Source organism: Calonectris borealis, chromosome 9 (assembly GCF_964195595.1).
Source record: "Calonectris borealis chromosome 9, bCalBor7.hap1.2, whole genome shotgun sequence".
In the NCBI taxonomy this organism is placed as follows: Eukaryota; Metazoa; Chordata; class Aves; order Procellariiformes; family Procellariidae; genus Calonectris; species Calonectris borealis.
This window is the reverse complement of record NC_134320.1, coordinates 21014176-21038206: the sequence shown is the minus strand read 5'-3', so window position 1 is coordinate 21038206 and position 24031 is coordinate 21014176. Positions and strand designations below refer to the sequence as shown.

Here is a 24031-nt window from a genome sequence, read left to right as displayed (position 1 = left end):
TAATCATACACTGTCATCTTTTGATTAAGATAATGTGTGTGAGATGACTATTTGATTAATAGTTAAGGTTGATCTTGAAATGAAGCATACATTTTCTTTCCTGGGTTCTTGCAATGTAATCTAAAACTATTTTGACAGCACTAAAACTTTTTTGACAGCAGTGAAGATACCAGTTTACTAAAATTAACTGCTTTAATATAACTTTCCTTTTCATTGTATGAAAAATGAATTAATGGCTTCTGAATGGTTTTGTGGATCTTTAGTTCTCCAACAGCAAAATGAGAAAAAAATTTAAAGGTTAATTTACTTTACTATATAAAACAATGCTTAACATTTTTCCTAGATAACTTATTGCATACTGTACAAGAAAGTTGAAACATACATTTCTGATAGAAATTAATGCTATTGCCAATTGGCCTTGATAAATAAGTGAAGCTACAGATTAATCAATTAAGCCTTAACTAGTGTAAAGCCTTTACTATGGCCTTCAAAAGACTACTTAAGACTTTTTTTGGGTTTACAAGTATGGGAGGTGCTTGCTCTGCTGGATGGCTGTGAACCAACAGCAGCTGCTTCTGCAGGAGTGTTGATAGGCAAGCTCAGATCTATGACGTTGACTGATGAAGTCTGACTAGAGCCTGAACTTGTGCTTCTGGAGGATCTGAAAGACAAAAGTTTCCTCATCAGTATACAGAAATCCCTATATGTAAAATAGAGCTCCTAATGGTGGCTTACAATAAATCCACCCAGCAGCAGGGTTTATTCTAGGTTGAGATCCCCTACAAAGATCTTCACAGACATTACCACTAATAGCTTAAGTAACCTGTGGGAATGTTGTCAGATTGTAACTGATTCAACACGTTACATCTGCTATTAGTTGAATATCTGTTGAACAGGGGAAAAAGGTATTGGTAAAAGCCTATGTGTCTGTCTTTCATTAGGAAAGGGAGCTCACACTACCAAATGCAAAATGTGGCTGGAGCTCAAACTTGTGCTTTTATAATGTGAAACCACTTTTTAATTAGAGCGGAGTTAGCAAAAGTAAGTGTAATTATTCTGTAATTACAGTTTTAAACTGTGATGGACGCAGAAGTAAACCTAATTGTGTGCTAGAAAAATCTGGTAAACTTAAAGGTGGAAGAGTATAAGGGGGAAGTTTTTGAAGAGTGTTCATGAAGTAGAGACAAGATTGAGAAGACCTTCAGGAGTGAGGAATTCTGTCATTTAGGGAGTAATTTTGCTGGCTTAAGCTTTAATGTTAAGAAAAACAAACAAAAAACCCAAAGCCAAAAAAACATTGCTAGCACTTACCTGGTAGAAGCTAGTGAGCTTTGTGTGGATGGTGATCGAGAACTGTGACTACCACCAGCAGAAGCAATTGTAGGAAGCTCTAAATTTGACTAGAAAATTTAGAAAGAAAAAAAAAGATGACCTAATGGTTGTATAATAGGACTGGATATATCAGGAGGGTTTATAATCCTTTGTATTTGAAGAGATATTGAAAGCAGATGAACACCTTTTCCTGTTTTACTGTAAGTATAGTTTTTTGTTGAATTTAGGAGTTGCCCTTGAAATCACTCATCAGTAAGTAGACTAGAGCCATCGGTCAAGATTTTGGTGACAGTTAACTGGAAAGCTCACCTGGTGAAAGTACATTTGAAAGGGTGTAGTTAAATCAGGATTGGCTTCTAGAACATCAACTAACAACTTGTCGATGGTTCTGTTGAAGCTTTTCAATTCACGAAGATCAATGTCTCTTTCTTCCTGTGTTTCTGTTTTAGTTTTCTTCAGAGACTGAATTTCTTTGGACAGTCTGGAACACTTAACACAAATATTTTTAAAGCATTGCTATTATGAAAATGCAGTGCTTTTTCAGAAACCTGCTAAGTTTACATTCTATGGTTTTAACCATACTACTGTCTATCACTGTAAAGTTAGAAGTTGTCATTAATGAATATACAGACCTGTTTTATAACCCTTTCTAGTTTTGGCTTCTGTTCTTCTAGGTCTTTGTTCAGCTGCAAAATAAGAGCTTGTTTTTCCTCCTTTTGCTCTTGGAAGAGGGCCTCCTGCTTCAGTACTGTATCAAAATTTTTTTCCATGCTCTGCAAATTCATTTGAACAGTAGTTTTAGTTTACAAAGCAGTTCGATCTCTTTTCACTTTTTGTATTACTTTGTGGGAGGGTCTTTTATTGCTACTACTTGTTTCTAAATGTAGCCTCAAGCAATTAGTACTAATGATAAACATAACTCAAAAGTTTCTGCCTGTCAGACTGTTTAGTGGATAAATACCTGGATAAAGAGACCACCAGGTAATTTACATATCTTTAAAAAATTACTTTAAAGGTACTATTAATGAAGTTATAAGTATGTATTTTCAGATGTGCCTCTGAGCAGTGTCTACAAATTATTTACTTGGCACAGTACCAATTTACCAGTGCAAGCTATCCTAAGAAAAAGAACATTGTTTCCTGTGGGAAGAGATGGATACTGTTGACTGGAATGAATAAAACCAGCACTGTAAGGGTGGCTCTGTTTTTTAAAAAATAATTAAATAAAAAGGCAGGAAAGGGTATTCCTTAACACCTCATTATATCCTAGGACTTACTCCCTGGTGAAGATACATGTCCGTCTTTAATTTCAGAGACGTTATTTCTTAAGTAAGGTATATGTCCTGTGGTGGTAGAATAAGCAATAGGAATGTTTGTTGACTGTAGTCAGTGACTCAGGGCTTAGAATAACCATGTGGGATATAACAGGGTGCCTTTGATTTCTTCTGCCTAAGAAAATTTAACTCAAATATCACACATCAGAGTTAAGTGTTGTTCTTTCTTAAGGGCCACGTGGGCTTTTTGATAACAAGGGGAACTAAGAGTAAGTCCTTGATGTGGAGCCTGAACACAAGCTATCCTTTACCTGCATTTAGTGCTCAGCCTGCTAAGTTAAGAGTCAGCTAGCTTTCGTGGGCGAAATTAATACTGTTTAAACTGAAGAACCTGAATGCTAATAAAACAATATGTTCTCCTAGAAAAATCCTGGGACCTAGATGCCAAAGGACACAAGATGTGTGGATTTTAATCTCCGCAGTACTGGACAGGATGATACAATATAGTGGTATATGTTACACAAAACCAACAGCTTGCTTAGATGCCAGAACACAGCATCTGTCAATGTGCATCTGAGATGTTGAAACTTCTAGCTGTATGTGACTAAAAAGCCTGAAGTTTCATTGTGATTCAAGAAAATTCAAGTATGCACTCAGTTTTTGAAAGGAGAGGTAAAGCCTTCTAAAAAATCACATCCATTCATACAAAACATAAGATATAAAAGAACTCGGCAAAAACTCGTCCCAGAATTTCTTATTCTTTTTACAGGATGGCTTGCATGGATTTAGCTACATGCTGCAGCCTCGTCTGTTTGACCAAAACTTTTGCTTGTATTTTACCTGGAGATACTTTACCTGGAGATTTTCCTGAAGTTCCTTGATCTGTCTTTGTTTATATCTGTATTTTTTATCAGCATCCCTTTTCTCCTCCTCTAGTTTCAATTTTTCCTCATATTCCTCACCTGTGATCCCAAACAGTGAGGCAGTATTTAATACAACTTAATTTTCACTTTAAAATAAGTTGCACTTTAAAGTAACTGCATCACAGAGTATTACTTATATTAGTGTTGGCGGTATTACAGAGACCTCAGGATTTAAGGGGTTTTTAAATTCTCTGCTACTAATTCCAAATCACTGTGAAAAAGTAACTGGCTTCATGAGAGAGAATTAAGAGCTACTGTGTCCAGAGCCAGCAGAGGGCACAAAACTTAAATAATCAAATATCTTCTGGAATTAAGTTTATGTAATTTCTCATGGTGATGCTTTTTATAGGCTAAACAAAGTTCCACTGAAGGAAAGCAAGCTTATGAAGTCTAAGTGGCAACAGAAACAACAGATGAAGGTATTTTCCAGAATTCTGAGGAATTTCCAATATCTAAAAACTTGTAGTTAGGTAGTCCATATTTTAAAATCTGCTGACACTACACTAAAACACTGCAGTTTAAGTTTTATTGTTCCTCATCATTTTCCCAGATGACAGGTTACTACTTTTTTCCCCATGAAAATCGGAGATAATGACGGTGTAGCTAAGGGTACAGTTTAGTACCCAAGCTGGCTCAGTCTACCATGAGAAGGCCAGCAGTGGCACAGCTTGTTCTGCTTCTGTAATTTGAATTAGTAACTGTGTGTGATGCAGCACTACAGAGAATGTAGTGGTTTTCATACTGTGCAAAGTTTTATCCACTCGACCTATGTACTTCAGTGGGCACTCCTTTTTCTCCCAGTAATGACTTTTTTCCCCCCAGTAATCATCTTTATGCTTTGCCTCTTCTGAATGCTCCTACTTATGACTACTCACAAAATTTATATAGGCTTAGAGATTTTCACATAAATCAGATGTAAGAATGTAAATATTAGTTAATTACGCCTTACTGCACTCCCTTCTCTGCTTATTCTGCTGAACTATTCACAGTAGTATGTGAATTACACTCCCTCTGGCTGCCATCATTTTAGTCTCTGTGATTCATTCTTTTGTGCCACGGAATTTCCCCACTATATACCTGAGTTTTACCATCATCCATAACTCACACAGCAAACAGCAATTTCTATTTTACATACTTGTCTCAGTGACTTCCTTGAAAGAGTTTCGGTAATTGCTGTTGCAGTTATTAAGTACACACAAAGTGTTTTCCAGAGCTACAATTTCTTTTTCAGCTTTGCAGATCTTTGCATCTAAATCATCACCTTCACGTTGAAGTGCTTCCTTTTCCTGTGCAGCCTGAAAATAAAACTGATATTTTAGGTGACTGCACACATACTGAAAATATTAGGACAATTATACACAAAAAAAATACCTGCAATGTTTAGGGGTTAAAATCCTAGGTAGATACGGGGCTTATCTGTCTTGTCAGGCTTGAACTGGGATTTGAGTTACTAAGGAACTGGAAGGAGTAGTTATTTACAGTATTGGAAGATCTTTGAGGTATTTCATCCATGTGCATTTCATTATAGGCATCTGCCTCTCCATCTAAGCTCACAGAGTCCCGATTAGCAGTATCCACACTGCGTACAAAGTAGTTTCCGTGCTTTGCACTGCTGACGTGAACTGCAGCACATGCTTCACATCTGTTTCCTTTACCCACAAAATCCAAGGAAGAGTTGAGATTGTACATTATATAAAACCACTGAGAGTGTTAAAAGTCATCCAGTTTGTCTGGGAATTACTCACTTGAAAGTCTTTGTTCATCTTATCAGTGAGATTTAAGAAACATAGGCAGCTGGTGAAGGAAAGTATTTTCTATAGCCCCTCAGAAAATCTGATACAGTGAAAAATGGCCATATTTGTAGAGGGTATACACCCAACAGTGACCACAAGGGTTTTACTGAGGGTCTATTGCTATGCTAGTAGCAGTAATATCATCATTAAGAAATTTAATACTTAAGAATGAGAAAAAGATAGACTTCAGAACCAAGATCGCAGCTAGAAGCATTTTGCTTTTAAGATGAAATCAGAAACTGTGGAGATCAAAAATAATAGATTTTTGCTCCAGAATCAGGATAGTGCATTATGGATGAAGACTGATTTTTTTTTTTTTTCCCCCTCAATGAAAAGCTGAAGTATGCATAGGTGATGAATAAGTAAAAGGGGAAAGTTGACATTCTTCAAGGTTTAAACGCCATGTGGTAAAATAGTACCTAAAAATAACTCTCAAGGGTAGAAAAATTTAAGATCATGTGAGACTGTGATAAACAGTTTTCAGTTTATAGCAGGTTGCCATGTGACTTCTTGTGTCTTTGCAAATTCACAAGCACTGAAGTGAAAATTTTCAATCTGCTCAAAATTAAGGCTCCACTGACATTAGGACTGACCAGAGAGATTCACGTGAAATTGCTGTATCATTTAAATAACCAGCAGGTCAGATAATGTAAAACGATTAGACTGAAAGTAAGCAGTAGGCAAGGAGGTTGTCTTAGTTACTTGAGTAGAGCCCAGGGAAATCTATAGCTTAAATACTTCAATTATAATGAATTATGTTAATAAAATACCTTAATTAAATAGTAGGTATGAGTTTTTTCCTCTTCTCCTTCGGGTGGCATCATGAAAACAGTAAGAATTTCATATCTGCATCTCAGTTTATCAATTTTATTTAGGCGATCTTGAAATTCGGCACTGATTTATTTGGGGAAAAAATAAATGGGTTGAGAAAGTGTTTGTCTGGTAGTGTTTTGTGGGCAGTTCTTGCTTTAGCAGTTTAAATTACTGGTGTTATTCCGGAGCCTGCCCACGTACTAGGAGGCAGGCAGGGCAGCAGTTGTGCTGCTACTGTTTTTAGTTGCTTTCTGGGTTCTCCCAGCCACGGTCGTCCATTCTTCTGGTTACCTACATTTCTCTTGCCATTCTAAACTGAGGCAAATTTATTTTCATATTCCAGATCATTGCATCTTGGGAGGCTGCACTACAGTCCTTCCCAAAAATTTTTAAAGGTTTGGCATTTAAATCCTACAGCTGCACAAGCTGCCCCCTGCTGATATTATCTTAATATTGCCACTACCAGATGAGAGTAAGCAACAGTAGGCAACAACCCCAAATCAAATTACATGGAAGTATCAATTAGCTGTGTAATTATCAAAGCAAAAAAGCCACACAGTCTGCACTCTCGGTGAGCAGTTAAGCTTTAGTCACACTAAATCACTCTAATTTCCTATTGTGTGGGGTGTGGTTAGCAGAGGAGTGAATAAAAAGCCTGCCAGATTTCAGCAGTTCAGCTGCTGAAGCATTGATTTTTGGCTAGATACAGATACTGGGATTTCAGAGCTAAAACTGTCCCAGATACTTTGCACTGATCATTACAGAAAGGGAAAAGTTATTTCACATATGGTTGCTTTATAAGAGGGTACATACACAATTCAGAAGAGTTGATTTTGTTATATAGGACACATAACGGAGAGCTCATTTGTTAAAAAGGCAAAAAAACCAAACCAAATCGACTTACTGTATGAGTCAAAGAAATCAAGTTTTATCAAGCAGTTGGGAGTAAACCCTCTTTAAAAGCAACTTTCCTGTTTTAAATATTTTGTCATACCTCCAGACACACTGATTTCACATTTCTGATTATTTTGAAAAATGCACGTGACATTTACTTTAAAAAATGTAACTGCAGTTTCTTCTCAGTACTATAGAGGATTGTCACTAACAGAATAAACAGTAATCTCTTGTTCACCAAGCTGTTAAAGCTGTAGGCTGGCTTTCAGAGAAGGGATCTCTTGCTAGCCTCAACTGTCTCAGTATATACCTTTGAGCAAGATTTATTTCATCCTCCACTTCTCTAATTAGTGAAATTATGTAAAATGCTTCTCTTTTTCAGTAAGTCCCCACGTAAAATATACTTAATAAAAGATACGAGTTTAATTTATGAAAGAATAGTTACCTTACGCGTTGCCGTTCCTGATCCACAAGTCTTATCTGGGAATCCAGCATTGCCTTATGAACCTTAATTTCCTCGGTTCTTTCTGCGATGGCTTTCTTTAACTCCAATTTTTGTTTTTCCAGTGTTAGAACTTTCTCTGTCTTATTACACAGAGTATCTCGAAGACGGTTCAATTCGAGTTTTAAGAGATTATCTTCGACCATCATCTCCTAATAAATGCCAGAAAGGTCTCAAAATAAGAAAGCATCGTTTTTAATTAAGATATTTATAACAGTTAATAAGTTAATAATTTTTTTTATACAGCATCCGTTATTTTATCTTTTATATATACAATGGTAAGACTCATTTTGCTCTGCATTTACAAATGTTCTCAATTTCTCATTTGCTAACAGTTTACATGGTGAGTGCGATAGGGGTAGATTGTTTCCTCAATGGGTTTATACAAATTCACCAGACTTTCCAATTCAGACTGAGTTATGGGTTGTTAGACTTTTCCATCTACAAATTACTTTCAGTTAGCATTACGAATGGTAAGACTATAAAGGTGGTTTCAAAGAAATTAAGCAGACCTTACAAGAAACTTTCTGAAGCAGTTAATATCTCACTTGAGCCCTTATAACTGTCTTGGAATATGTTCTAGATTCTGCAGCTCTACAAGTCATGTTGTTACATGAGCAAATTTATATACACCAAAACTCAGAAAAGCAGCAAGTGGTGAACTTCATTCGCATGCAAACACTTTGAATCATTAAAAAAAAAAAACTCTTATGGATCCCAAACTCTGTACCATTTCTTCTCTGAATTTCTTTATGCCATCAGCTTCTTTCTTTTGTTCCCCTGAATTTCATCCCCAAAGAAAAGTTCCAGGTTAGGGAGAGTTTTCATTGAGGAGCAAGTGCACCAGTTAAGTCGATAGCAAAACTTCCCCACTACTTAGACCCTGTATTGTTCTACTACCTTAGTGCTTCTTTTAGGAAGGCTAGAGCTTATTGCAGGAAAAAATGTGCGGTAATTAGAGGACTGGGAACTGTTTTCTTCTGTTTATCAAAATATGGGGAGAAAGACTTCCATTTTATTTCTAATACCTTAAACTGGAATGTAGATAGATCCAAACCATCTGCTGGAAAAAGTCCCGCAATTTAGTAACAAAACTGAGCCAAACTTATTAGTTGGCATCACAGATTGAGAATAAAAATTCAGTGCTAGGTAAAGACATCCTTGAACAGTAAATACATTTTCTATTTTAAGGGCAATCGTTTCTCAGAAAAAAACTACTGACCAGATGGTTATTGTGGCTTATATAAGTAATGTGTGATTAAATTGATAACCCAAAGAAACTTTATGCTGCGTACACTGGAAAAACACCACTTTGCCCAGTAAGATAATAGTGATGAAAGTGACTTCAGAGTTTGGGAAGGAAGGTGTAAGTCAAGAAACTACAAAGGGGGTTCTTATATATGATGCTACAATGATGTAGCACTGTGGGAGGCAGACAAGAGCCTTCAGATCAAGTCATGAGTTTAGTGTTTTAAAAAACAAACAAACAAACCTATCCTGTATTAGTAAAGTTGCAAAATAATACTGTACCTGCTTAATGGCTTTAGCTTTTTTTAACTCCTGATCTGATCTCTCGTTGAAAAGATTTAGTTCATTTATCTTGATCATCATATCACTTGTTTCTTCTCCTGTCTTATCCATTGCTCTCTTGATGAAATGGACATCACTCTGTTTCCAAGTAAGTTATGTTTAATTTATTTCAGTGAATGTAGTTTGCACCAAAAGCTAACACTTAATTTTAAATGAGATACTTCTAAGTCCTGCAACCAGGAACCATCATCTTCACGTGTCTATCTGCTGCTCTGCAAACACCGCCTAGACCATTGCAGTCCTCGTGCGGAGTGCTGTTTGCAATATTAAATGTCATTGCTTGTTTTATTTGGAGTGTAGTAGTTATTTATACAATATAAATCTTTCAGCCAATAAGGCAATTCTAATATAATCATGTATTTTGGTCTAGATAAAAAAAAAAAATCTCCTGGTGTGTCTGACCATGACTTTGATATTTGTAGTTCATCTTCATAAAACCATCTGTCTTTGATAATACTCCAGAGTATGAATAAATTCCTGTGTTTCAGTGTTTGGTTACACGCACTGCTCAAATTTTGCATCTCCTCAAAACTGAAGTGTGGGGCACCAGTTGCCCAACATTAAACCTTGGTATTGCATGGATCTCCAGTTAAAGGGCTCTCCTACAAGCAGTTTCTTCCCCTCAGTAAATTGATGAAATGTTTTCTTAACTATCACTTTGAGAAACTAGTTGTGATGTTTTATTAAAAATCTGATTTTCATCTTTGTATAGTTTCTCTTTGAAAAGGGATTTCAAAATGTGCTAAAATGTAGCTGATTAATAAATACATTTCTTATAAAAAGAAATTATAAATTGGCTACAGAGTAACTGACTGGTTCATATCTACAAGAAAGGTAAGTGCATTTTTTAGAGAAATGAGTGATGGTCACTGGATAGTGGAAAACCCGAGAACAAGCATGTATATGCAAAATTCTCACATGGGAATAAAGACAGAAAAATAGTATTTCTGAATTACATATCAGGATGAGGTCAACTAACTCAAATACTGTACCTTCAATTCAGTAATGTTACTTTGTACAACTTTAAGTGCAACTGTACTTATTTATAATTCTATGAAAAATATAAAAGCAAGTAGTAGCATCACAGAATAACATTCTCCTACTTCTACACGGTCCTAACGATAAATTCAGACACTTGCAAGCAGTCAGTCACATCTTGAAATGAAAGCTAAGCTTGCTTTTCCAACATTTCAATGCTTGTCTTCCTGCTAAGGTGTCACAGTTGTGCAGGAATGACCTACAGGGAACGTATGAAGTTTTCCACACAGGTTACACAAAGTTCAGGTATCTTTTAATCTAATACCAAGTTATTAATTAATAAGACCCAATCTGCTTAATTCACTGAGGTTTCTAGATGTTACACAGTCAACCTGATGTTCTAAGGAAGTTACCTGAAGCTTCTTGTGCTGCGCATGTAAAACATCATACGCATTTTTCTTTTCTTCTAAGGTTTTCTTAAGTTCAGCAACTTTTGCTTCCAAAACTTGTTTTTCATCTGCATTAACCTCTCCTTCTAACCGTGACAGCCGTCTCTGTACTTGCTGAATATAAAAATCCTGTTAAAATAATTTTTAAGAGATTTAATAGTTTGAGATAAGCAATTATAGCCTTCCTAAAAAGCTAAAACACTGGATATAAACTTGGATCTAAATGTTGGCTTTAAGACAGTCACCTGATTAAGCTATTGTTTTTTAATAATTTATGGCTTATAGACCTCATTAGCAAAGTATTCTTAGATGACTGATGTGCAGTGATGGTTCAGGAGTAATTTTCTAGAAGAGTAACAAAGCATACTCAGCACAGTCTGCTGTAGGGAGGCTTACAGCGGAGTTGCCATCTTGCTGTTACCAGTGCATGCTGATATAAAAGGGCGAATTTTCAAAGTGGTGCATAGGAAATGTGCACAAAATCCCATTAGTAAACAACAGGGTTTTGGCATGTACCTCTTGTGCTGCTTTAAAAATTTACCCTGAGGTGTGTCTGTGGTTCAAAGGGATCAAAGTAAAGAACTGATTTGAGTGGGAAAAGCAGCAGACCCCCCCCCCAAAAAAATGAAATACACAAGTGCATAATGTAGGTGATACTATAGCAAGTTTCAGTTATTTCAATTTTATCCATACATCTAGAGACAGAAATAAATGCAGACTTCAAATTATACTGCATGGCATTTCCAAAATGGTAAGATGTTGACAAAGATTACAGAACTCGAGCAATTTACTCTCATTAGACCCAAGAAACAATCATAATATGAAGGTACATTAGTATTTTACCTGGTTATATATTAATTCTTGTTGTTTTAATGCATCTGCATCAAGTCTGTGCAGTCGATTCTTAAGATTTTTAATTGATGTTCGACTTCCCTCAATTTCCACTAGAACGCACTTCTCCTTATCTTTCTGCACCTTTAACTCTTGAGTCTTCTTGAAAAGTAGTTCTTTTAACTGGTTCATTTCTGTTTCTTTTTCCTGGTGACAAATTAATCATTAAGTAGTAAGAAATAATTAATCACATAAGTAATTCCTGAGGATTTATTTGCCTTTATTAATCATATATAGGAAGATGAAAAGATTTCAATACGATATCCATTAATATGAACACGGAATTTCATAGGTCTTCAAAACGGTTGGCAAGAAAATTCTTTGACTTAAAGAGAAAGTAATTTTTAAAATTTTTTTTTTAACTTGGATCCTACCCTACTATTACATGACCTTTTTTTTTCCATTACGGGGATGCTACTCTTTTCAGCCTTTCAGAAAACTAAATTCCTGTCATCCTTTAAAAAAAAAAGCTCCTTATTGCTTCCAGTATATGTGAATATTTGGAGAAATATAATACAAAGTTTTTCAATGGTTTATTAAAACTTGTAACTCTGTGTGTATGCATATGTATGTACATATGTGTGTGTTTATATAAGTTGGAATAATTTTGTTTGAAAAATTAATTACACATTTTAAAATCACTTCCTTATTCTCAGAGGTAAGTTGCCATTAACACCTAAATCAGTGCAGGAAATGAGCTTTTAGTAGGGTCTGTTATAGTAAGACAATGCCGAACATTTGGGATAACCTGAAATGGACTGAAAACAAACAAAATTTAGATTTTTTTTACAACCCTAACAAGCAAGGCAACTTTCTTCTTTCCCTCCCTCCTTCCACCACCTGACCCAAATAACCAAAGACCTTCCAAAGCTCAGGCCATTCAGCATGCTGGTTTCCTGTAAGGTACATCTCTTAAAACGAGTGATATGGCATCACAATCCTGTTCCGAAAGACTCATTTGCATTTAGCTGAAGTCTGGGATAGAGTTTGAAGATGCACATTTAAATTAATATAGCAAAACAGCTTAGAATTCACTCTTCTACTTTGATTAAATATGTGCCTATTCTTGATTTTATACGTATATATTGTGAACCATCTTGCTGGCTTTAATAACAGCGAAAGAGAACTCCTCTAAGAGTTCATAATTACATTCTACCAAACAGAATTGTTTTGTAGTTGAACTTGCTGCAAGTGCAATTCCAAATCGAAAATTCAGGAAGTAAAACACAGATGTAAGTTTAATATGAAATCGTTACAGCTTGCAGCATTTTACACTGATGTCAGTGGGCTTTGGATCATGCCTGAACAAAGGAATTTAATTTCAGAAGTAAACTGTTTTTATGCATGTGCTCGATTCTGAGCTGTATTTCTGAAGCTAATGACAATGATGAATTCGTCTACTAAAACTGGATCACGATCTGACCTTCATTTTGTAGTCTCTCTTGCATATCTAAATTCATTTATTTAATAGAAATTGTTTCTCTCCCTTTAAGTGAGGTTGTTAATGGAGATTCAATAAGCCTCACTGTGCAACAGTGTTTTGCCACAGATTGAAGAGGGAGAAGTATCACAGAACTGAAGCGCAAAATGGTGACATTTCATCCACATTGTTCCTGTAAATATCTCTTCACAGTAAATTAACAGATGCAGCAAATAGCCATGTGTGTCTAATGGGGATGGAAAGCACGCTTCTGACTAATACATTACAGACATTGTTCAAGAACAGTTCATCCTAGTTAAAATACTACCCTGAAGCTGTGGAGCTGCCAAGCTCAATGTCATCTTAGGTTATCCACCACAGACACAAGGAAAGAAACCCTGCTAATGGTTTAGCCACCCTGGTAAAGTCTTAAAGGGAAGCAAGTAAGGTTTTCATTTTAATGAAATGTTATATCATTACAACTTGTTTTCAAATTATCTGAAAAACCAAAACAGTAAGCAAGGCCTGTAATTTAAGAAACTCTCTATAAAGGAAAGACATCCCCTCTCTAGTTTCTGTATGTATATTTAAAATGTGCAGTTAATGCCTGTGGAGTTAAAAAGTTTGAGAAATAAGCTACTGCAAGGGATTATTTCACATACATGCTACAGGAAACACAAACCAGGAAAAAAAAAGAGTATACAGTGGTATGCACAGATACAGTGTTATCACGTGTGTGGGAACACCTGCTGTCACATTAATTTAACCTGGTCATTTTACAGTACAGAAAGCTTCAGCATATCCAATACTCAATTGTCCAGCACAATGTAAAAAAATATTCGTATCAAGTTCAGTCAGAAACTAAGTAGTAAAATACTTTAAGAGAATTAGTAGCAAAATGACAAAACAGTAGAAACATTTTCTGAAATGTGGGGAAGTTCAGATGATTGCATTACAACATTGCATTTATTCAAAAGCCCTTTGCAGTTCATCAGATGATAATGATTTAGGATATTTTTATTCCTATACTTAATTTGCAACATAAGAAGTGGGTTTTGAATTTTAAAAAAAGTATTATTAGACAAGTTAAAAAAAATAGTCACCATATTACAGCTTGTACATGCCACTTCCCAGATCAAAATCTTTATTCATCATGAAAATGAAATCTAAAGTGAGCCAGTAATTACTTAGTAGTCCATAACATGTTAGATATATCAAAGTATCATGTAGTAGTATTAAAATAATGAACAGGAGACTAGGCCAGCCAAATCTGATTAAAAGATTTCAAAATCTTTTTTAATCCCAGTTTGCCAAAATCATAGCTCTTTGCAGGTTTATAAGTTTTGGTGGTGGTTTACTAAAGCCAAGAAGTTTTCAATGGTAATGTTACTGAAAAGTCATCCTGACAAGATTCTCACTCTTTAACAACCTTATTGATGGGAAACCGATAGAAGTTCAAGGACCCTTGCTCCTCAGCAGCCCATAAAACAGAATGTTTAGAGACAAACTCCCAAAAGAGCTAAGCAAAATACACGATTTTGAAATTTTTCAGTATTGTTACAAAGCAGAAGCAAAATATTACTATATAACAATATTTGCCACGTTCCAGTAAATAACTTCTATTATTTCAATCTAGCCAAGAAGTTGTAAGTAGCTTCTAGCTGATGTCAGCAGTAAATGCCCTGTTCAGTACACTGACGCAGTCAGAATACTGGTTTTATATCTGATCTGTACGATGACAGTTCCAGTATCCTGTGTTAATATATGGGGACACAGTCTTCTGAATTACTAGGACCACTTATTTTCCTCCAGAATTTTCCCACAGATACTGATGTATCTACATGCACGTTACTTCATTGTTTGATGAAACTAGCTACATGTCATATTAATATTTACATTCCATTTTAATCCATAAATGTTTGCCCTAGATAGAGCTTGCAAATTCAAATGAATCCTCATTTGCAGAAACCATGAAAAACATTTTACCTTGACGATTTTTTCTTCTTCCTTTAGTATTTCTTCCATCCTCAAAGCTTTGTCTTCTGAACTGAGTGTCTCCTCAGTCACAAGCTTCAGCTTATTGGAAAGACTTGCATTTTTTTCTTTAAGAAAGCTTAATCTAAACAAAATTACATGATTTAACAAGTTAAATGTATGTTGCATATACAACACTGCCAAAACCAAACAGCATACCTTACTGAGCAGTTGCCTAATGAAGCAGGCTAAACTTTAACCAAGGCCCCAACTGATTTTTTCACACCCTTTAAAAAACGGGGATTACCAGGAGTATTTCCTGAATTGCCCAGTGCAGAAACTATGCAGGACATGAAGTAACCAGAAAGTTGGAGGCTTTAATCATCAATACTATTTAAGGTTCTTTGCTAGCTCAAGGATTTGATTATATTACTAATCCTTACAAATAGTATTTTTAAAGGTCTGTTTCTTACCTGGCTTGTTTTTTCTGAATTTCTTTCTTCAGATTGGTTACTTGTGTTCTCAAAGACTCTAGATCAGAAGCAGTTCTGTCCACAGTCGATTTCAAAGCACCCAGCTAACAGATGACAAAATGGAGCAATCGAGCTCTTATTTACTTTGGTACATGTTAGGATATGTAAAGGACCTGTTTATTGGAATGCAGTCCATTCCTTTTTAACAGTGTTTTCCAAATGAGAAGTGCTGCAAATTCCGAGGTGCTGTAAATCGGCACAGCTAGTAAACTCCATAGACTAATTTGCATAATCTGAATGCTGGGACAAAATACTTAATAATTAAAAATACAGAATGAATTATGAAGGTACTGTGGGCTGCAATTCTTGTCCATCAGCATCTGTGTAAGGGGAACCATGGTTTTATAGAGCACAACTGACTTTGATGAGGTTCTTTGTGAACATGGATACGCTTATGTATCTACTAAATATTTCTAATTCAAACTTTGTTGGGTACATAAAATTATTTTGATTAAGGTAAGGGAACACTGTGACAAAAATACACAGACATTTAATTTAGTAAAAAATACATGACAGCATACACTCATTAAACAGGACAGAAATACTTTACAATCAGTAGCTCATTAGCCTTCACAGTATCACTTAACAGTGTAAGTGTAATTGTCTTCACTTTCACAGATGAAGAAACCTGATCAAGGGTATATATAGCAGGTCTCTCTCTGTCCCAGAATGAGAAACTGGGAGGTCACAAGTTGTCAGTTGAACTATAAGTCTGTTTCTTTCCTTGTTTCTCACTTGCATGCCACAGATGTTCTAACACCTAATAATAGGAGACTGTTCTCATTATCGCATTGTGTAGTATTAATTGTGAAAAACATGAAGCAAGAATCTCTCAGCTTAGAGATGAAAACCTACCGATTCTGTGAACCCTCAAGTTTACATGAATTACAGGGTAATCTAATAGCCTACACCTTGTTTGAGCTGCCTACAGTTTGATTAGGACATCGGTTTATGAACCACCTGCTACAGAAAAGCTATCCAAAGTTAAGGCCACAGCAGACAGAGGGTTTTTTTAAAATCACCAAGCTTGCCGAGTTGCCCCGTGTTACCATTTTCTTGTTAAGAGAAAACTTACTCAGGTAATACAAGTGTATCCTTTCTCAACAGAGCCATGAGACTTGAATTACTTCTTAAAAATACTTCTACAGACATTTAAGTAATTAAATGTGCAGCTCATTCCTAGCTTTAAGTGAAGATTAAATATAAGTAACAGTAAGTATCGACAGCATCAAGCAGCCCTATCCTACAGCCTCTTGATTAGAAAGCTATGGGAAAGAGTTTGGGTTTTTTTCCCAAGAATTTTAACCTGACTACAAGGGCCATCAACGCTTACTTCTGAGAGCGCAGGATAGGGATTATTTGGAATCCGGAAGAGATTTCTCTCATCTTTATACAATACTGCAGTCTACGTGCACTAAAGGCAAGATAGGCCTCCTTCTGAAGCACCTAATAGTGTTAAACCATTTAAGAGAAAATTCATCCATTTTATACCAACACAACACAATACAAGCTAATCTCTTCACCACTATCGATGAAAGGATTAAGTTAAGTTGAGCGTTCAGATCCCAATAATCATGAGTAGACTAAGAAGAGCAGACATTTTGTTGAATTTATTAAGAGTCTAGTATAAAAACAAAGAAAAGCAAATGCTATTTCTGTATTTCCTCCATCTAGTCAAAAGTTAGAGTTAAAAGTTATAGTTTCAGTCTTTTTCTGAACTGCTTGGTCATTCTTACCTCATCCTGCAGCTGAACTCTGTAAGTATCCTGAGTCTGGTATTCGTTTCGGAGGCTGGTAGCTTCCCGTTCAGCTGAAGAAATTTTCTTTTCATATTCCATATTATTAAGAGTTTCATTTACCAAAAAGGAAGTCTTCTCTTTCAGCACAATTTCTTTCTTTCTGATCTCCTGTTTTATCTCTGTTATTAGCTATCACGATAAAAATATTTTAGATTTGCTTGCATTAGTTAAGATGTGTTAGATTAATGAAGGGTACAACCAGAAGATAGATTGCTGTTAAGATTACTCTTTGCATGAGACAGCCCAGTTATTAATCATTCTTAAATTACTTTATTCCATTAATACATCACAACACCAAATACTACAATTGTTTTGGATTGGAAACTTCCAAAATATTTCAATAACTTCAAAAAAAAATGATGCTATAAACTTGTATGAAATAAAAATAATTTTCGATTGATTGAATAGGGGGAAAAAAAAAAAGCTACATGAACAAAACTTCACATAGACTTGAAATGGAGGAAATGCAAGAGGAAAATTACCAACAGGAGCGATGCTTACTTTAGCTGACAGATTTATAGCTATTCAGTGAAAACTGTGTATTTTGAAAGGTTAAGTAAAAGATTAGCTACTGGGAAAATTATACTGTAGTTCTAGTTAAAAAAAAAAAATCTTTTACAAAAGCATCAATAGGACTATTCTATGGACTATTAATACATAGAAGGTTGGCCAGAGCTGGGGTTTTTTTTAATGTTTGTTGTTTGTTCTTTGCAGGAATCTTCTGACATAAAATACTATGAAATCCAAAATATTTCAGCTAAATTAGACCATTGCATTTTCCGTTTGGTAGTATTTCTTCTGGCTTGTCATTTTCTATTATTACATTTTTTTAGTGTTATATCTTAAGCCTGTTTAAACCATGTTTCTGCTTAGAGTATACCTAATACCCATATGGGCAACATAACAAAGCCGGTATTCTTTCAGCAGGAAAATATTATACTAGCAGAGCTAAGGATTTAGGTAGAGCCTTCCTGTACATGTAATTATGCTTCCCCCCCTTCAAAATAAGCCATTGTTACTTTGGAATACACACTTATAAAATTTTTCTCTACACTGATCCTTCAGGCTTTTTCTGGGCATCTGTTCTATTGCCCTACAGAACTTTCCAAGGAGTTCACACTTCTGACAAAGTCAGGATAAAATACACTTGATTTGTACCTTTTGCCGTTGTACCATCTGTATAAGACACTGACAAAACCAATGAAGACTGTATCTTTCAGAAATTAATACTAACTCATAATGCCCAACAGTATCTTTTTGGGATTAGAAGAGTGCTGTTGCTTCATTCCATTTGCAGAATGTACTTAAGGACCAATTTTTAACCTGAATGTGATTATTTATCATAATTTTTGACATAAATGTTAGTCATGCATTTGTTCACAGAGGTAGCAATGCTAATTCCTTCAATAATAAATGTTCTATTTTCTTTTTTATATTGCATCCCAGACACAGAATCCCCTCCTTGCAGTTCACTGTCCTTACACTCTAAGAAATAACACTCCCATCTTGTTGCTTCTTAGATTCTTAGATCACAGAAAAGAAAATACTGAAACTGGCATGCTTTGCATTTTCCGACGACCTTGAGATTGAAAATTAAACCTTGCATAGTATCAAGCAGAGCACCATTACTTACACTGAGTAATACTGCTTTCACAATAAATTCTGAATATATTTCAGTAATATCTGAACTTTGAAACACTGTAATAAAATACAGAGGTAAACACAGAGAGAACACTGAACATCTAAAAGACCCAATCCCTCTATGTGTGACTGGCAAAATGCCTGTCAGCATCATAGATACAAAAGTAGGCTGATATATTGATATGGATCAGTTACAGGAGTTTTACCACAGCACAATGATCAATCTGTTGATCTCTTTTCTGCATCTGTTGTATTGCATTCTCCCACTGCCTGATGACTTCTTGCCTTTCCTGATGAACTCTGCGAAAATCTTCAGCTGTCTTGTCAAGTTCTATCTGTTTAAAAGAAAGCACCCCCATGATTTCTGATTTTAAAAATTTCATATATAACAAGATGTCTTCAAGAACCTTAAGCACAAACCTGAGCTGATATGGTTTCTGTAAGCTCATTATCAAGAGCTCTGCGCTTCTGATTTGCTTGCATGGTCAACTTTTCCACTTGAAGGGTTAATGCCTAAAATGAAAGGATACAAAAATATAATGTATTTGAAAACAAATATATAATGTCTTATAAATTCTTAAAGCTCTGCTGTAATTAGGGGTGAAACCAGTGTGGCATCAATTTTATTGTGTTTTAGAGAACAAAAAAAAACTACGAATGTAGCCTCCCGAATATTTGGTCATACACGAGGCCTTAATCGCTTGTCAGCCTTGGGACCAGACTGGAGCTAGGCCAAAGTAACCCTCCACCATGTATAAATGTGTACATGCTGTCCTCAGCATCAGCTATTTCACTTTACTCTTCCTACTATACTGTGTGACTTGCTAACATAAATTATATCAGTGAGACTGTTTGTGTAAGCTAAGTATTTAATGAATAAATATCAATTTTCTCTTCCCTGTATTTAAAGGCTCAAAAGAATATTAACCAGGGATACTTATCTCTAAATTAATATTATACTTGAGAACTAACCCCTTATAAAGTCTAAAGTCACTCCTTGCGACTGGAGTGTCTATTTATACCATCTTTCATTATTCGAGGCAGCTTTACTGAAATAGCTGTACTTTGTTCTCAGTAATATTAACAAATTCAGTTCTAATGGGAAAATCTACACTATTTGTCCATATTTGGGATGCATTTTTGAACAAACTCCTCTCTTAATTCAGTGGCACTGTTTTCTAGACTTTATTATCCATTTGTGCACTTTCTCATAAAAACTCAAATCTTACCCAGAAGAACAAACAAATTAATGTCTTAAATTATGCCTCTCATCTTTTGTAAAACCTGTTCTCTCTGACCTTTAAAATGAACCTCATATGGAATTGCACTGTTGTGCTAAGTGGAAACCAGTTTAAAAGTGCTGTTGTACAAAATCTTGTCTGACTTGATAACATAACCAAGTCTTCAAGTGCTAAAATGGTTCTCTGTTTTGTTTCTGAAAATTTCTGTCATTTCTACTTACTCCTAGTTTCCCTTCATCTTGTTGTGCGTACTTCTGGATTGTGATAGCATCATTATCTTTACGATTCGATTCCTTTATCCAGCTCTCCAGAACTTCCTCATCACAGTTCATTTGTTGTTTTAAGTTTTCCAACTTCTTAGTGGTTTTATTTATAGTATTCTAATAAAATTAGAGATAAATTAAAGGGTTAATATTAAATGTCTAATATTTTCTTTGGATGGTAATTGAAACAACCTATTTAAGCTACTGTAGCAAGTTTACATACATCTTGTCGTCAACAGAATTGCTAGTTTTCTTTTTTGTTAATCGTGTATTATACTTGAGGAATTCTAATACACGTCCTGGTCTTAAAGAAGAAACAAGACAGTAAGTTACTACAAACTTAAAATGCAAATAATTTTAAACAGAAAAGTCAGCCTCTGGCGAGATATACCTATATGCAGGATATTTATTCCACATAATAAACTGGTCTGGGGCATCATAGGGTAAATTTTCTCCCTCACACACTAAGGCCCAGTTCTTTGATCCTTATCCTGCATATCAATTTACAAACGTCCCCACGTGACTGTGAAGAGACTTTCTGACACAAATATGAGAGAATCTGGATCCAGCTGAATAGCAAGGATGTCTTCATCATGCTACCCATTCTGAGAGACTGGAGATTACAAACAGACTTAATGAGAAGAAAGAGAGCAAATACAAAAATAAACAAACATAATTTATATTATTTGTAGAAAGAAAAAGAGACAGTTCCATCAAACAGAAGAAAAACTGTAATTAGATAGCATTAGATTACTTTTTTTTTAAATGTAAAGCAAATTTTTGATCTCGAAATCATGCCCCAAGTTTATTTTATGTGGGGAAGATTTGCCACCAACAATTTAATTTTTAAACCATAAAGAAAATACCTGCGAGAATTAACAAGGTGGTGATAAGGATGCGTGGCTGTGTGTCTGGCATTAAGAACATTAAGAACTGCAGTTTTTCAATATCTAGTTAATATTTGCTAAATCTTGACCAGTCTATGCAAGGAGATCCTCAATGTCACTCTACTTGCCTACACACGGCAAAGCACATCCAGATCATTTATGTTAGTTTATAAGATTTCATTATAATTAGCTATTCTTGACTTACACTATTATTTCTGTAAGCACAAGTGAGGACAAGTCACAAAATCTAATTGCAATATGGGTGTTCTCTTACAAAAATGTTAAACCTTACTTCTTGACTGTTTTTCTTTTCTCTTAAGGAAACTATCTCATCTTCCAGTCGTTTAATCTCACTTTTGAGACGTCCACGTTCTCTCTCAGCAAGGGCTTTAAAGTGGTGTTCTGTTTCAATTTCATTCTCTCTGGCTTTGTAAAGAGACTAGAGAATAATACAGTTCAGCATTTTACAATAAACAAGAGGCATATATCAACAAAATAAGGTTTTTTTTACATACAACCAAATCCCAAGTCAGAGATGGTATGATTTTGTCATGTAAACATAGGAATTTTCAGAGCAACTTCATTGTTTGGAATTTAGTATCTCAGATACATGTATTCAAATACATATACACACAGCCCCATTGTATTGTATCAGATATGCACAGATCAACCATTTATAGCCCTAAAAACTCAACTCAAGGATGCTTCACCAAAAATTCAGAATCTTAATCTTTCAAAATCAAAATCTTAGTCTCTTGATCACCAGCGGCTTTACGTCAGATTCAGGAGGCACAGCAAAGAAAACCATTTTATTGTTTTGTGCAGAGACAGACCACCACCAGGCTGGCCTTTAGCAGTATTTCTATACTGTCTCATATACCTGACAAAAGTAATTTAACAGGGCTTTTCTTCCTTGTATAATAACACATGTATTACTTACTAGAAGTTTCTCTTAAATAAAGACTAGTATGTGCTGTCTTTTTCTTTATATGCAGATTAAAACTTGACTCTAGCACAAAAAATATTTAAAAGTTATTCAGCTGCAGGGAAGTTTCTTAAGACTTTTTCACCTAGGATATTTTACCTGAAAGGTGTGCAGCTTTGACTCTTTAGAAATCTAAACCACCCATTTTGGCCAATTAACTCAGCGTGCAAGTGAAGACTTGCACCTTACCCATCTCACTTCATTTTTCATATCCATGAATTAACTCTTCACTTATATTTCACAATTAACTCTTGAGCATTATAAGGACTATAAATCTGTTTTTCCCTTACACTGATGTTTTACTTTCCTTGACCAAATTTTTCTTATCATCTACAAAAGTCTCCATTCATAAAGAATTCTAAAATGCATCCTTCTTGGCTTTCTTCTAGGTACAGTCATTTGATCTGGGATGGTCTTTTTAATGACCGTCACATAGTATCACTGAGATACATATTTTAACTTTTGTTTCCAGTGAAAGTCCTGACAAATCTGTAACAAAGCTGGCAAAATATATAGGGATACCAGCCGCAGAAAGACACTCAGATTACAAGTCTGTCTGATAAAATGGATCTGCTAGAGGCAGCGATTTACCTGAGTGAAGCTGAACTCTTGTCTTACGTTTTTTAAATGAGATGTCATTGCTTCTATACGCTCTTCAAAGTCGGTCAACTCATTTTGCAGGTTTACTTTTTCTTTTTGCATCTTCTGCAGCTGTTTAAGGGTTAGAATTGTCAAGTAACTACTTCTAGTTGAGCACTTATTACCTGCAACTACTTAAAAATATAGTCATTGCACTTACTAATCAAAAAAAACGCAAGAAGTATGCACCACATTCCTCCAGAGTAGTGAAATGAGAGATTTCAGAAAAGGTAGTGGCAAAAACACTTTTGCGATTAAGTACTGTTGCTTATCATCAAGATAACCAAAATCGCGGAGGCATTACACCGCTGAGCGGGCACTCACCTGACGGCCAAGCGCACCCCTCAACGGCCCCGAGCTTTGCCAAGGGAGGGCACAGCCTGCCGCTCCACAGCGCCCACCCGCGCCAGGCCGCTGAGGGGCGAGGGGGACGCTCGGAGGGGTGCGAGGTGCCCCGCTGCTCCCCGCCGCCAGACGGGACGGGGAGCCCCGCGGCGCACGCCCTGCAGGTACGCGGTTCCCGCGCTTTCAGGCGAGGACCTCGCTCCCCGTTTCCCTCCGCGGAACTCGGGGGTTTTTCCTCCCTCTCCACCGGGGCCCCGGTGGGCAGGGCAGCCCGGCCGCAGCGGGGAAGCGCCCTGAGGCGAGCGGGGAGCGGCAGGGCGCCCGCGGTCCCTTCAGAGCCGAGGGGCCGGTCCGAAGGCTCTGCGCCCGGGGCGGCGGCGGGGGCAGCCCTCCGGGGCCGCTGGCGGGCGGCGGATTCCTCTCCCTCCCCGGCCGCAGCCCCGCGCTCACTTCGTCCTCCAGCGCCTTGTTCTCCGCGTTGGCCACGGGGACGGCGTAGCCATCGTCCCAGCGGAGCTCGGCCAGCACTGAGGCGGTGGAGCGGCTGCTGACGCTGTCCATTGCCGCGGGCGGCGGTAGGCGATGGGGAACCGCGGCAGGGCCAGGCCTGGCGTCGCCGGGCCCCTTAGCAACGGCGAGCCCTCGGCGGCCGAGCGAACGGGAAGTCGCTGAGGCGGCAGCCGCCTCCCGCCCCGCCCCGGGCCGGCCCTTCCTGCCCCGCGCCGGCCGTTGGCGGCCTCTGCCCCGCGGCTTCTCGCCCCTAGAATGGCCTCGGCCTGGTGTGAGCTGGGCGCACTGAATTTGGAAATTCCTGGTGTAAGTGCCTACACCAGCTCGTAAGCAGGGCTGTTGTTAGCGGGGTTAC

At 36.8% G+C, this 24031-nt stretch overlaps 1 protein-coding gene across 1 annotated transcript; it reads right to left on the bottom strand.

The window, feature by feature from the left end:
* Window positions 1–179: 179 nt before the first annotated feature.
* Window positions 180–23775, bottom strand: CCDC39 (coiled-coil domain 39 molecular ruler complex subunit). Its single transcript, XM_075157316.1, has 20 exons — window positions 23617–23775; window positions 22774–22893; window positions 21490–21636; window positions 20269–20427; window positions 19227–19319; window positions 19013–19141; window positions 17103–17294; window positions 15307–15410; window positions 14846–14978; window positions 11392–11586; window positions 10513–10677; window positions 9062–9199; window positions 7475–7683; window positions 6093–6216; window positions 4665–4824; window positions 3462–3568; window positions 1965–2105; window positions 1642–1821; window positions 1312–1400; window positions 180–661 (listed from the first exon to the last, which is right to left on the bottom strand). The coding sequence occupies exons 1-20, from the start codon at window positions 23725–23727 to the stop codon at window positions 496–498; spliced, it is 2862 nt and encodes a 953-aa protein (XP_075013417.1). The 5' UTR covers window positions 23728–23775; the 3' UTR covers window positions 180–495.
* Between the last annotated feature and the right edge of the window lie 256 nt (window positions 23776–24031).

Excerpts from the sequence above, each read along its gene's own strand:
- CCDC39 (XM_075157316.1), bottom strand. The coding sequence starts at position 23,727 with ATGGACAGCGTCAGCAGCCGCTCCACCGCCTCAGTGCTGGCCGAGCTC. Across the intron at positions 22,894-23,616 it reads ACAAGGCGCTGGAGGACGAA|CTGCAGAAGATGCAAAAAGA; the intron begins GTGAGCGCGGGG and ends ACCCTTAAACAG. Across the intron at positions 19,142-19,226 it reads CAGAAACCATATCAGCTCAG|ATAGAACTTGACAAGACAGC; the intron begins GTTTGTGCTTAA and ends TCTTTTAAACAG.